The 15,551-nt window shown below is 38.7% G+C and overlaps 1 protein-coding gene across 1 annotated transcript; it reads left to right on the forward strand.

The window, feature by feature from the left end:
• Positions 1 to 256: 256 nt before the first annotated feature.
• LOC144440732 (beta-1,4 N-acetylgalactosaminyltransferase 1-like) lies at positions 257 to 13,525 on the forward strand. Its single transcript, XM_078130115.1, has 2 exons — positions 257 to 1,670; positions 13,431 to 13,525. The coding sequence occupies exons 1-2, from the start codon at positions 257 to 259 to the stop codon at positions 13,523 to 13,525; spliced, it is 1,509 nt and encodes a 502-aa protein (XP_077986241.1).
• The last annotated feature ends 2,026 nt before the right edge of the window (positions 13,526 to 15,551 follow it).

Here is a 15,551-nt window from a genome sequence, read left to right on the forward strand (position 1 = left end):
ACCAATGTATGTGCAGATATTGAATAGGTCATGGTCTAAAATAGTGGTATAGGCCTATTGTTGAACCTCGCTATTCATGTGAAACGCGTCACCATCTCCCCTTTTCAACACAAATCGACACTCAAGGGTAAAATTGTTAAGTTCTACGGCAATGTCGTGTTCCCAAGTGAAAATTTACACATGAAAAATATTACCTGGATATAGTATCTACCTTTGCATAGGAATTGTGACGTTCTCGGTGTTTAGGTTGTACGCCATGGGGACTGTAGCGTTTCGTACAACGTGGCTTATTCTACTTTTATTTGGTATAATTGGCCTTGTCGTCACGGTTTGGTATAGTACCATTGAAGACATGGAATGGAGAATTGTGAAAAACAGCCACTCTGGACCTCGACCAAATCAAGCATATTTCGAAAGAAACCCACACATGAGAATTTTTTCACCGATTTCTAAATATATTGCTGTTGGAAAAGAAGGCGATCAGATTGAGTCACCATGCAAATGTGCGAACACGAAGATTACAGACAAGTTGAATTCTTCGGCAAAACTACGGCGAGAACGTGAATTGACAGAGTGGAATAGACAGCATAGACATTCCAGCGACCCATTGATGATGTGTGAAGCCTTTACACCACTACGATATCCTGCAGGTGGTGTTACCGTTCAACCACTCAAGTCAACACGTCTACATGGTCTACAATTACACGTCGCTATCGCTGATTTCCTACCTGAAGATCAACAGCTTCGGATTGTGCTAAGATGTAAAAATTTGAAGGGAGTGTTAGTTTTATTCAAACATGAGGGTAATACGAGTGTGGGGGTTAGTGGAAATGACTCTACAGAAATGATTATCACAGCTAACAAGGATGGACTACACGCTCTCAATACAGTTTTGGCAAATTTAAACTATAAAAGCACAGTTTATGATATCAATACAAGAGATATAATCTATATCACAATGTTAAATTTTGATATCGCTGTTCACGTTCACATAAAAAAACCGGCAGTACCAACGTTGTACGACCCAGGCCCTTACGGTGATATCAACTCATTGGTAACTATTATCACAAAAACGTTTGAACGGTATGGTTCAGTCAAAACACTAATTTCTAGCATACATAAATTTTATCCAAAGATGACCATCATTGTCGCCGACGATTCCGAGGTTCCTGAAAAAATTAACATTCCTAATGTAAAGCATTACATTATGCCTTTTGCAGAAGGATGGTTTGCTGGTAGAAATTTAGCACTCAGTCAGGTAAGAACCAAGTACTTTGTTTGGGTAGATGACGACTTTGTGTTCACTAAAGGAACTCACCTTGAAAATTTCCTCGAAAAATTCAAACATCCAAACTTGACAATTGACGTTGTCGGTGGGACGTTTGGAGATGCGAACGGTAAACGCCGAACGAACACAGATTGCTTAGGTTGTCGTACACTTGAAGTTACTAATAACTATGAAAATGATGACGGAGACTGTTTGGTTCTCAGTAACAAGAAATACCATGCTGTAAAAGAATTTCCCGAATGTTTCTACGCTGATGGCACAGATAATTTTTTTATGGCTCGAACCAGTACAACCAGGAGCGTTGGTTTTGACCCAGTTTACAACAGAATGGGACACATTGAATTCCACATCGATGGATTGGGAAAACTGCGTATGATGGGATGTACAGACGTTAACATTTTACATAAGAGAGTTACTAATAAAAAGTACTATAAATATCGGGAACTTGGACAACATTTCAACAAAAACCGAAGTTCATGCAATTTGCACACACTATTCAAGAACAATTTGCAATGTTTTAATTTTTAGCTCAACTGAGCTGAAGTGTGTGTGTGTATGTGTGTGTAAACAACTTAAAGTCAAATACCACTGGACCGATTACCTTGGGTGTCTAGTTGGGACATTGTTCAAAACAAACTGATCTTACCACCGATGGGTGATGATTTGGGTGATTTGAAAAATATGATCTTTGGTAAAAAATGTAGACTCCAGAACTGTTCATGACATGATGATCCCATCAGTGATATGTGAATTAGGTATGAAAATTCGTCCTTTTGGTCAAAAATTTGGAATTCCAAAATAATTGAGTAGAATGGGTTGAAATTTAATGGGAATGATCTTAGTGGTGTTTAGATTGAGAATTGTTTATCATGATTGGCCCTAGCAACCATGACCACGCGCTTAGCAATATTGAAAATAATATAGCATGAACTCTATGTTGTAGCCTCTTCAGCTCGAAAAAACAGACCCGATTTTAGACCAAAGGGCTAGTAAATGAACCCAAAATATCAGTACATGTGTACGTAATCAAGCAGGTGGAGTAGCTTATAAGCATGTCTATCAGTGAGCGCCAGCAAGTTTATGTATTAATTTATTGTATTTCTGTATTTAGTAAACTAGTTTGCCACCTCTTGTCAACACCGCCAATGGACAAATGAAAACCTCACCATTGTAAATTGTAAGCTCCTATGCAGCGCTATAGCAACCGTACAAAAGTCGACCTCCACAACGTCCGGACCAACTTTCCAAGGTAGCGATGCCTTCAGTGGCCGCCATTGAAGGCAGTGGTGTACTATACTACATGTATATCAACAATGCGTGGGAGTTTATGGCGGCCCGTTCTGGTCACAATTATGTAGAAATAATAAAACTACTGCTGTAATTAATATTATATATTCCCCAAATTATTTCAATGTGTTAGAATTAGTTTAATGTCGTCTAGAATTTATTTTTATAATGGTTGCAATTAATATTATGCACTCCTTGAATTAATTAAATGTGTTTTCAATTAATTTCATGTGGACTATAATCAATTTTTATAGTAACTGCAATTAATATCATGTATTCCTTGAATTAATTACACGTATTTTGATTAATTTTATGTACTGGACTTATTTTTATGTAGTCTAGAATTAATTTTATGTATTCCTTGAATTAGTTTGTATGGTTGCTGCAATTAATATTATGTATTCCTTGAATTAATTAAATGTGAGTTGATTAATTTTATATACTGTAAATAAGTTTATGTAGTCTACAATTGATTTTATGTATTCCTTGAATTAATTAAATGTGTTTTCGAGTAATTTTATGTACCGGTCTTAATTTTATGTAGTCTAGAATTAATTTCATGTAGTCTAGAATTAATTTTATGTATGTTCCGAATTAAGTTTTTGTATGTGCTGAATTAATTCTGTGTATGTCCCGAATTAATTTTGCCCCTACAATCCTTTGTGCGTGATTTCTTATTCGAAATGGCTGCCCGCAGTGGTACTTGGCTGGTTGTCATCGAGAAAGGAATCAAGGAGGATTCTCCCAATTTATGCTCAATCTAAAATCGAGTTTTTCTGTCTCCCCTGAATTTAGGATCGACAGACGATCTATATGAAGTTAAGTTTCGAATGTTTGATGCCACAGGGACTCTGTGTTTGCTTTTCCCGCCCCAAAATGAACCGCTGTTTTCAATGCCTACGCTACACGACCGGTCGTACGACCAAATTTTGGTCGTGGATAACAGTACCTTATACTAATACTAGCAATAGGGGCTACAGTAAGAAATACCCGGATGTTCGAATGATCTTGGACATAAGTTGGTAATATTAATCCATCTTCTTCTTTACTCATGTTACTCATCACGAGTTATCACGAGTAAAGAGTATGAATCTAAGACCAGACTAAAAATCAGATTCACACTGGAAGAAAATATGATTGTGACTAATATGAGTCTAATCACCTAATGAGGCTGGAATTGTTAGAAGAGTCTGTCTCATACTTGAATTTGTGAACATGAATCTGAATCTGAGAATATATTTATACTATATCTTGATAAGAACATCAGTCCTAAATTTCAGTAATATGTTTTGACCGGTCGTGTGGTCGTGGCAAGTATATTTTCCAATGTCTTTTCTCCACGCCGGTCGTATGGTCGTGGCAAGTGTTTTTTCCAATGACTTTTCTCCACTCGTATGGTCGTGGCATGTATTTTTTTCACTGTCTTTTCTCCACGACCGGTCGTATAGTCGTGGCATGCATTTTTTTTCAGTCTTTTCTCGACGACCGGTCGTATGGTCGTGGCATGTATTTTTTCCATTGACTTTTCTCGACGACCGGTCGTAGGGTCGTGGCATGTATTTTTTTTCACTGTCTTTTCTCGACGACCGGTCGTATGGTCGTGGCAAGTATTTTTTCCAATGACTTTTCTCGACGACCGATCGTATGGTCGTGGCGTGTATTTTCCAATGACTTTTCTCCACGACCGGTCGTATGGTCATGGCACAGTGACTTAGAAGAGCTGTTGACAATCCGAGGCTCTGGTCGCACCCTCCGTTCTACTTCGAGTGGTGCTATTAACCTATACAAACGGTCGGTAAAACTAGTTTTTACGGTGGTCGATCGTTTTCAATCTGTGCTCCACACTTATGGAACACTTTGCCGGCACAACTCATCAGGGCAGTTCAATCACTTGAAAATTTTAAACAATCGTTGAAAACATTTATTTTTAAGTCATTTTGTATAAGTATAGTCAGTGCTACAATTAGTCTATCAGCTAGCCCTCGGATGTTCTTCCGATAAAATACGACACACAGCCGAACAACGCTATCGAGGATTCGGGCAGGCCCTCACATGCGAACTTCGTTCGCTTATAGTTATAGCATCGAAAGAAAGCCCGAACGTCTAGCAGCAAGACTATGCTACAATCTGATTAAAATCCGATGTAGATGTCGGCTAATCGTGCATTGCTATCTTACCATCGTTATTTAGCTTGAATTGACCTTTGCAGTACATGTTTACGTTTTAAGCCTGGTCGTAGAGGAGGCGATCAGCCAAAAAACGTAAACATGTACATCGGATCTACATCGGATTTTATTGGTCAGTGCTACTGCTTTTACAATTTCTCCTTATATTACACTTTTTGTCATAAAACCTTAGCATTTGGGTGTTTGAGACACACACAATTCTTGTTTGAGACGCACACAATCCTTGTTTGAGACACACTGAATCCTGGTCATAAGACCTTAGCATTTGACGTTTTATGCTACAATTTACTCTAACACAGAACACATCAAAAGATGCGTTAGTCGGAGGTGACTTCTTCAAAGCATCCTGCAATCATGTAAAAGAAATGTTTCGTTTGAAGAATTAAAAGTTCGTTCTTTGGGAAAAAGCTTTAGTCAAAACATTAAATGTATGTTCTTTGGGAAGGAAAAGTTGCCCAAAGAATTAAGATTTTGTATTGTCGCCTTGGGGCCATCGTCTACTCATCAGTATGAACTTGTCAGTAGGGATTAATACACTTTCTATTTTGGATACTACATGTTATTGACACTACAAATCACCACATCTCATCACATTCCAGTTTATATAAATACACTTCTGTTCTTTACCGTCAAATTTCCATACCAAAGCAATATATTATGAAAGGTTAACAAGATACGACCAGCTAACGATGTATCTCAACAGTGCAGTACACAGACTAGGCTAGGAGGTACGACCAGCTAACGATGTATCTCAACAGTGCAGTAAACAGACTAGGCTAGGAGGTACGACCAGCTAACAATGTATCTCAACAGTGCAGTAAACAGACTATAAGGCTAGGAGGTACGACCAGCTAACGATGTATCTCAACAGTGCAGTAAACAGACTATAGGGCTAGGAGGTACAACCAGCTAATGATGTATCTCAACAGTGCAGTAAAGAGACTAGGCTAGGAGGTACGACCAGCTAACGATGTATCTCAACAGTACAGTAAACAGACTATAAGGCTAGGAGGTACGACCAGCTAATGATGTATATCAACAGTGCAGTAAACAGACTATAGGGCGAGGAGGTACGACCAGCTAATGATGTGTCTGAACAGTACAGTAAACAGACTATAGGGCTAGGAGGTACGACCAGCTAACGATGTATATCAACAGTGCAGTAAACAGACTAGGCTAGGAGGTACGACCAGCTAATGATGTATCTCAACAGTGCAGTAAACAGACTAGGCTAGGAGGTACGACCAGCTAACAATGTATCTCAACAGTGCAGTAAACAGACTATAAGGCTAGGAGGTACGACCAGCTAACGATGTATCTCAACAGTGCAGTAAACAGACTATAGGGCTAGGAGGTACAACCAGCTAATGATGTATCTCAACAGTGCAGTAAAGAGACTAGGCTAGGAGGTACGACCAGCTAACGATGTATCTCAACAGTACAGTAAACAGACTATAAGGCTAGGAGGTACGACCAGCTAATGATGTATCTCAACAGTGCAGTAAACAGACTATAGGGCTAGGAGGTACGACCAGCTAATGATGTGTCTGAACAGTACAGTAAACAGACTAGGCTAGGAGGTACGACGAGCTAACTATGTATCTCAACAGTGCAGTAAAGAGCCTATTGGGCTTGGAGGTACGACCAGCTAACGCTGTATCTCAACAGTACAGTAAACAGACTATAGGGCTAGGAGGTACGACCAGCTAACGATGTATCTCAACAGTACAGTAAACAAACTAGGCTAGGAGGTACGACAGCTAACGATGTATTTCAACAGTGCAGTAAACAGACTAGGCTAGGAGATACGACAGCTAACGATGTATCTCAACAGTGCAGTAAACAGACTAGGCTAGGAGGTACGACCAGCTATAACGATGTATCTCAACAGTGCAGTAAATAGACTAGGCTAGGAGGTACGACCACCTAACGATGTATCTCAACAGTGCAGTAAACAGACTAGGCTAGGAGGAACGACCAGCTAACGATGTATCTCGACAGTGTAGTAAACAGACTAGGCTAGGAGGTATGACCAGCTAACGATGTATCTCAACAGTGCAGTAAACATACTATAGGGCTAGGAGGTACGACCAACTAACGATGTATCTCAGTTCATTAAACAGACTAGGCTAGGAGGTACGGCCAGCTAACGGTGTATCTCAACAGTGCAGTAAACAGACTAGGCTAGGAGGTACGACCAGCTAACGATGTATCTCAACAGTGGAGTAAACAGACTAGGCTAGGAGGAACGACCAGCTAACGATGTATCTCGACAGTGCAGTAAACAGACTAGGCTAGGAGGTACGACCAGCTAACGATGTATCTCAACAGTGCAGTAAACAGACTAGGCTAGGAGGTACGACCAGCTAACGATGTATCTCAACAGTGCAGTAAACAGGCTAGGCTAGGAGGTACGACCAGCTAACGATGTATCTCAACAGTGCAGTAAACAGACTAGGCTAGGAGGTACGACCAGCTAACGATGTATCTCAACAGTACAGTAAACAGACTAGGCTAGGAGGTACGACCAGCTAATGATGTATCTCAACAGTGCAGTAAACAGACTATAGGACTAGGAGGTACGACCAGCTAACGATGTATCTCAACAGTGCAGTAAACAGACTAGGCTAGGAGGTACGACCAGCTAACGATGTATCTCAACAGTACAGTAAACAGACTAGGCTAGGAGGTACGACCAGCTAATGATGTATCTCAACAGTGCAGTAAACAGACTATAGGACTAGGAGGTACGACCAGCTAACGATGTATCTCAACAGTGCAGTAAACAGACTAGGCTAGGAGGTACGACCAGCTAACGATGTATCTCAACAGTGCAGTAAACAGACTCGGCTAGGAGGTACGACCAGCTAACGCTGTATCTCAACAGTGGAGTAAACAGACTGGGTTAGGAGGTACGACCAGCTAACGATGTATCTAAACAGTGCAGTAAACAGACTAGGCTAGGAGGTACGACCAGCTAACGATGTATCTCAACAGTGCAGTACACACTGGCTAGTGATTAACCTACATACTCGAAAACCTCAAAGTTTGTATGAATCTTAAAAGCTCGCACGTTATTAATTTATGAATTAACTTATCTTACTGAAATGCTGGTAGAATAAGTTTTGAGTTGTTTTTGCTCATTATCATCTATTTCTCGCCGTTGTAAGCTATACTGCTTTAACTACTAGTCACTGCTCCCTACTCTGGTTATTGTCGATATCTAGCCCATTGGTCAGGCTTGCATAGCATGTGACATGCGTGGTGGTAGATCTGTGACTCGATTCTGACCAGATTCTGACTGCCCAGATTTTGACTGCTGTGTTCTGAGCCTACCTGATGTAGACTAGTGCGAACGGCTATCGCTACACTATTTCCCTATCGTAACTGACAATTTGAATTGTTCAATTTGCGATAGGAAGAGATCACAAGTTGAAACATTCTAAATGTCAAATAGGATAGCGGAATAGTGTAGCAATAACCATTTTTTCCTTCCGTAAGGAAAGAGATGTATAAAGGGGCAACTGGTCTCTGTGTGTGTGTGTGTGTGTGTGTGTGTGTGTGTGTGTGTGTGTGTGTGTGTGTATGTGTGTGTGTGTGTGTGTGTGTACGACTTAAACTAAAAAAAACGCCAGACCAATTGCCTTGGTATTTGGTGGGGATATTACTTTTGGTGTCTAGTTAAGAAATTGTTCAAAACAAATGATCGCATCATAGGTATGTGATTTGGGTAAAAAAAAATGCCATTTTTGGTAAAAAACAAACAAACTTAAACTTATAAACTACTGAGCAGATTGGTCTGAATTTTGGTGGAAACGTTCTGTAGGGGGTGTAAATTAAATTCAATCATGACATGGTGATTCCATGAGTAATATCCAAATTATGGCTAAAAAGATGTCTTTTTGGTCAAAAATCTTTAATTCCAAAACTACTCAGCAGATTATGCTGAAATTTAATAAATATGTCTCTGGGATGAATAGATGAAGAAATATTAAGCATACAATGATCTCATCCGTAAAAATGTGAATTTTGGTCAAAAACATTTATCTCAAAAAGTACTTTGTCATTGAAACTGAAAAGTGGAGAAATGTTTCTAGAAGTGATATTCTGCAGATTTTGTTCAAAATATTTTGACATGATTAGCCATAGCAACCATGACTATGTTTTTAGCAACGACAAAGGGAAGTATAAAATAACAACATCATCTGGTAGGTAAAAGAGTAATCATTAAAAATGTATGCAAATATCCCTAGCACCCATGACCACGCCCATAGCAACATCCAGACAATTGTGTATTTCAGCTAGAAAGATAACAACAGAGATTCTTAGACAAGTGAACAAACATTCAAAAAAGTATGTAAATGTGCCTTTTGGTCAAAAACATATAAATCCAAAACGATTCAGCAGATTGGGCTGACATTTAACAGGGATACATCTGTAGCAATATTAAGCATATAATGATCTCATCAGTAATATGCAAATTAGGTGTAAACATTTTAATTTTGGTCAAAAATTTATATCTCAAATGTACTTGGTCAGTGAGCCTGAAACTTGGTGAGAAGTTTCTAGAAGTGTTATTCTGCAGATTTTCACAATTGGCCATAGCAACCATGACCACGCCCTTAGCAACAGCCAAATGGCAGTATATTTTGGTCAAATAATATCATCTGGTAGGCAAGTGAGTAAACATTCAAAAAATGTATGCAAATATCCAAGCAACCATTTCACAGCAACAGCCATACGGTCGTGTATTTCACAAATATAACAACAGGGATTAACAGACAATTGAATAAACATTCAAAAAATGTATGCAAATGTGCCTAGCAACAAAACCACGCCCATAGCAACAGCCAAATGATCGCGTATATAGCAAAGATAGCAATTGTGGTTGGATAGGCAACTGGACTGCAAATGAACACTTATCGTTAGCATGGACTAGCATATATCGATAAACATTTTTAAAAACTGTACAGTTGTGCTACAACGCCATTGGCGGTAGTTTATTGTTACCTCTTCGGACTAGCCGTAATCGAACAATGTCATGAATTTGTAACAGTGTGTTTGGGTTGTGACATGACACTGTTTATATACATGTTGCCAAACACCTAGAGAAATGAATATATGGCTTCAGACAAGCCTTTAGTTTGGCAGAACAGTGTCAAGACCCTATACATTCCACTTTAGCGGTTAAACGTATTGTCGACAACGTCTATTTCGAGTGCAGTGACTGGCGTCAACTATTGTGACTCGACACGCTATGTATTGGTATTATCTAGATTGCCCACATGCGCATAAGTGATGCTAATTTATGTTGTATCACAGACTACTTATTACTTGTCTGTGGTTGTATTGTATAATGTAATTAGATCAAAATAGCTGAATAAGTTCATATGTTGTTAGTTTGTATTTTTGAGACATTCTGGAGATGGCGTTAGCCAGGGAAGGACTTGGCTCTGCCATGTCTGATCTCAGCGCTATCTATCTACTGCAATAAATAAAGTCGCATGCATGGTTATGCTCAATATTAGGTCTTCGAGGTGCTTCTGCACAATTACTACACTTCACTATTTGTCAGAACAGTAGTCGGTGTTTATTTTACCCCCTTCAATACAGACACCTGACGTCCTTACTTGATAAAGTGAGTGTTTATTAATTCACACAAGTATCACTCTCTTACAGAGAACACACGAGCTGTATAAAACGCCAGTTTACTTTCCAGATCGAGATGGTAACTCATTCTCAACCCAAATTCTTCTGGAATCACTCCCCGTCTCGAACTACATTAAATTTCCCGCGGTTCGAAGTAAAGCGGGAAATTATTTCTTGGCATGACGTAACTACTGGCCAATGGGAGGCCAGCTTTGCAAAGGTGTTCTGTGCAACGTGGTAGTGGTATTTAAGTGAAAGTGTGATGGTATTCATCAGTCTAGCATTGCCACCAGTACGTTGTGGATATCCACTTTTAATTTTTCGAAATAATTTATTTCGTTTAGCATGTCCGAGCCGAAGTTCTAGATCAGCTTTTTATTTTCGTTCCCCAAACGTCACCTTTCTGTAAAAAGATGCCCAACTTGAAAAGCACATGTAGCATTGCTTTTGGGTACAGGTTTCCAGAACTGTTTTCCTTAGAATTACAGGGTTTTTATTTCTGGATTTTCTTTGGCGGCTCTGTGCTCTCTGGACGTTTTCAGCCTTGTAGATTCCGTATGCCTTTTCGGCAAATTTACTTTCGTTCATGTACAATCTTTTGCGCCGGCAAACAATTTCGTTTCAAGGCTTTTTCAGTCAGCCTTGTACTGTTCAATAAAGGTTTGCGTGGCCATGCACACATTACTCGGGCAACGCTTCCCCCTACACTATGACTTGTCATGTGTGTGTGTGTGTGTGTGTGTGTGTGTGTGTGTGTGTGTGTGTGTGTGTGTAGTCTGGATAAGACGTGTACCCCCCAAAAAATAAATAAATAAATAAAAAAAAAATTGGTGAGAGTACCCCTTCTATATACATACTATATACATACATCGCTGGGGAAAGAAAACAGATATGCATGAAGGTCACAAAAACAAAGAAAGTTTTGTTTATCTTTTTGTTTTAAACTGTTTTTGATTTTTGTTTTTTGTTTTTTAAATACGGTTGGGTTATAAGAACCACATGTGCAAAAAGCAATGATTAGAGCCACGGTTGAAACTATATGTCTAGTAGAATTTAATGTATTTTAGGCAAGGTGAAGAAATTGCCGAAATATTGGTCCGTGAAAATATCTACAAAGAAGACATATTCAAGTTTGAATAGCTTAATTTATGCCATTTATTTTTACTTCCCATAATTGGAGGTATTTAAATGGCAATGTCTTTCTGTGTGTCTGTGTCTGTGTGTATGTCCGTCTGTGTCTGTCTGTCTGTCTGTCTGTCTGTCTGTGTCATTTGCTTAAAAACGACTGGCTCAATTATAATGACATTTGCTATGCATCATCCATATGCAAATGCAAAGAACTGATTAGATTTTGGTAAATATCCAATGATCATCAGTTATTTGCGTAATTACTGGTTTTGAGTAATTAGGCTATATCTTTGGAACGCATATTTCAAATTCAATATAAATTGGTGCATATGTTAACCATAATAGGGTGCATATGTCCTATACGGTTTCTTGATTTAGCTTAAAGCTTTCCTGAATAATGTGCATAATTAATTAGGCTAAATCTTTTGACCTAATTTGGATATTACTAAGGGAATCATCATGTCTTACACCCTTAAGAATGTTGAACCAATCTGCACAGTAGTTTCTGAGTTTAAGTGTTTTGTTTTTTTAACCGAAAATCCCATTTTTACCCATATCACACACCTGTGATGCGATCATTTTCTTTTGAACAATTTCTCATCTAGATCCCACGAGTAATGTCCCCACCTAATACCAAGGCAATCGAAGTGGCAGTTTTTGAGTTTAAGTCGTCCACACACTTACACACACACACACACACACACACACACACACACACTCACACACACACACACACACACACATACACATACACACACACAACAACAACAACAACAACAATAACCCCCCCACACACACACACACACAGACAGACAGACAGACAGACAGACATACACCAGCACTACTGGACCTACATTGTAGTTCAGTTGTGCTAGAAAATTAAAATACGATAGCTCTATCACTACTAGCAACTAGTTTTAACGGTCAAATATTCTTTGTCAATGCAACACTGTAAATTCTCAAGAATTTACGTCAAGATTTGAGTACATGAAACGTGTGTCATTGAGCTACCCATTACTGTGTACATTGTCACACTATAGATCTAGAGTTCAGACCAGACCAATGCGATATTATGTATCTGTCCTATAGTAACTATAAGACCTTTATTGCCAACCATGGGATAAAACAGGAACTTGCAACATCACTACTACAACACTTATATGACATCATCGCCAATTGCAGACCTCAAATTGTACTTGGTACACACCTGATGATTTTCATAACGGTTGTTTATGTTATAGCTTAAAGTTATTTATTTGTGGTATTTTTCAGTCACCTATACGTTGAACTTTCCAGATTACACAAGATTACATTTACAACTAATATAAATATAAACATAAGAATACGAATACGAATCAGTGTGAAAGTCGGATAAAATGACTACCTGTCATAAGGACCGACAGGTAGCAAAAGCTGCTGGTCCTTCCGGAAAACTGCTGGACCATATGCAGTTCACATTCCGGGAGTTCACACCCATGACCTGTATCTACACCCTCATACAGAACACATGATTTTGAACTTTAATAGGATACAACATATATTTTGATGCACTAAATAAAAGAAAGAATATCGAATTGTTTTATCAACTCTTTATTTCATGAAAATATTATTATTTGCCCCTGACGGTGAGTAGAATTTTTTTTCTAAAGTTTGTAACTGACCCAGAGGTCATGAAAATTCATTCTCTCATCGGATCTCTTATTCACTGAATGTATTGTATTCATTCAATACAAATACAGGTCTAGGTACATAGATTGTAGATAATTTACGGGTGAATGAATCATTCACATTATCTGCAATCTCCAAGAGATTAGTCTTCTCCTCCCCCATTGTTTGATTCTCTAAATTCTGAATCACATGATCCAAGTCAAATTCATTATCTGTATCAACAGCTGATGTAGTAGCAGCAACGGAATCCTCAACACCTCAAGGTAGCAGCAATGTCAGCATAGAGTGCGTCATGAAGTTGAGATTGTTTGTCATATGATCAGCCCTTGAAGGTTGGTCGACTACATATACAATGGATGTTTCAACGAGGCTACTCTTTGACCTTTTGTTTGGGCGTAAGCTACAAAATTTGAATGATGAAAGCTCGCTGACCCAACGACAAATAGACCCTTAGAATTACCAGAGAATAAAGAAGTACTTGATGATACCAGTACTTTGTGAGTTGGTAGCTGCAATAAGGCTCGGGTCAGAATTTACGGCGAGGGCGGGTGGGGGGACTGGGGTGAAATTAGTTTAGTCAAAATTGTTTTCGCATTCCCCCCACTTTGCGCACTCAAAATAATTCCCCCTCCCCCCCCCCCGAAATGAACCCAATAATTTCTGTAGTCCCTCCCGGCTACATATATTTTAATGTGTAACCCCCCCCCCCCCTCCTCCCGGCTCCACTTGCCAGAGATGTAGAGTATATGGTAACTAATATGGAAACTAACAGTGGAAATCAACCAGTGTCCATACCGTGAACAATGAGAGAATCCTTTACAAATATATGTGGGCTTTATGAAAAAGATCTCACATTGGGCTGTAACCTATACTTGGCGATACTTAGCCAGCAGGGTTTTCTCTTTCAATCTTGATTCTGAGCATAAACAGCATCATCCATGATAGCTAGTGGGGAGGGTCAAGTCATAGAATACTTTAAATTTGTCATCATACCCCAATTTTACTTAGCTCAATACATTACTTTACAACAGTACTAGTATGGCTATATTATCTGCACTTTAAACTTATTACGTACAGAGATAGTTTGACACACACACATTCACTTAGCTATTGACTGCCTCATAATTAACTGTATAATAGGCAAATGAAGTGTACAATTTTGCAAAGTACAAGGCAAACGACTGCTCCTGAAGTTTGAATATATGAAACATGGAGAGAGAGAGAGAGAGACAGACAGACAGACAGACAGACAGACACAAGAGTCTAGAGATATGCCCACAGAGGAAGACATACACAAATACATTCGCATGGCTGTCACCCAACTCTTCGCTGAATATAGGCTTTAGAAGGTATTGTGGCAAAACAGCGAGAAATCTTTAAATTTACTCAGTAAACGACCGATCCTGACGTTTCATTTGGTTCAAGTCATGAGCTGAGCATAATATTTCTGGAGCACCCTTCTAGATCATCAGAACTTTCATAGCCCCCCCCTCCCCCCCTGAATGCTCAATTTTTCTTAACCCCCCCCCCATTGAGTTGTTTGAATAATTAATGATCTTCAGTAATTAAGCTGTATCTTTGGAAATGCTATGTTTAAAATTCCATACAATTTGGCACATACATCAACCATATATATATATATATATATATATATATATATATGGTTAATCTGCATAATCAGTGTTTTTTTTGAAAAATAATTAGGCAATATGTTAACTGTACAAGCTAAATTTTAGTTTCATATAATTAATTTTCCAAGTAAGGGATACGTCATGTAGAATAGCTATAGTTTACAATTTTGTATTCCAACAATGTATGTTGACCCAAAAACCTATGGTTTGCACTTGTGGGAGGCATTCAGTTTAAATCTGGTTTACATTTTACTCTTAACACGTTTGATATTTTTTTGACAGAAGTTACAAATATTACAAGAAATACATTCAATATATTTTTTACATTCTATGGTTGCATGAAATACAATCTGGGGGCGGACGATGTTCAAGAGAGCTTGCATGAAATGCAATTAGTACATTTTTACAGTTTATGATTGTACGAAATACACTATAGTTTCGGTGGGCGGGCGTCCAGGAATTTGCGTGAAATACATGTAATATATATTTTTTACATTCTAAGAGTTCACAAAATACATTCTAGGGTCGGCTGGCGGTCATCAAGGATGCTTGTACAAAATACATTTAATACATTTTGTTCATTCTAGGTTAGGGCAATGATCAGGGGAGCTTGCATAAAATACAGGCTGGAGGATTTTCAAAAAAAAATCGTTTTGCTGTACCCCTAACTTGGCAAAAAAGCCAGCATTCGGCACTGATTTTTCTACATTACCA

The sequence above is a fragment of the Glandiceps talaboti genome, chromosome 10 (genome assembly GCF_964340395.1).
Source record: "Glandiceps talaboti chromosome 10, keGlaTala1.1, whole genome shotgun sequence".
NCBI lineage: Eukaryota > Metazoa > Hemichordata > Enteropneusta > Spengelidae > Glandiceps > Glandiceps talaboti.

Coding starts and splice junctions, on each gene's coding strand:
- LOC144440732 (XM_078130115.1), top strand. CDS start 257: ATGGGGACTGTAGCGTTTCGTACAACGTGGCTTATTCTACTTTTATTT. Junction 1,671..13,430: donor AAAACTGCGTATGATGGGAT/GTACAGACGTTA, acceptor CTGTATCAACAG/CTGATGTAGTAGCAGCAACG.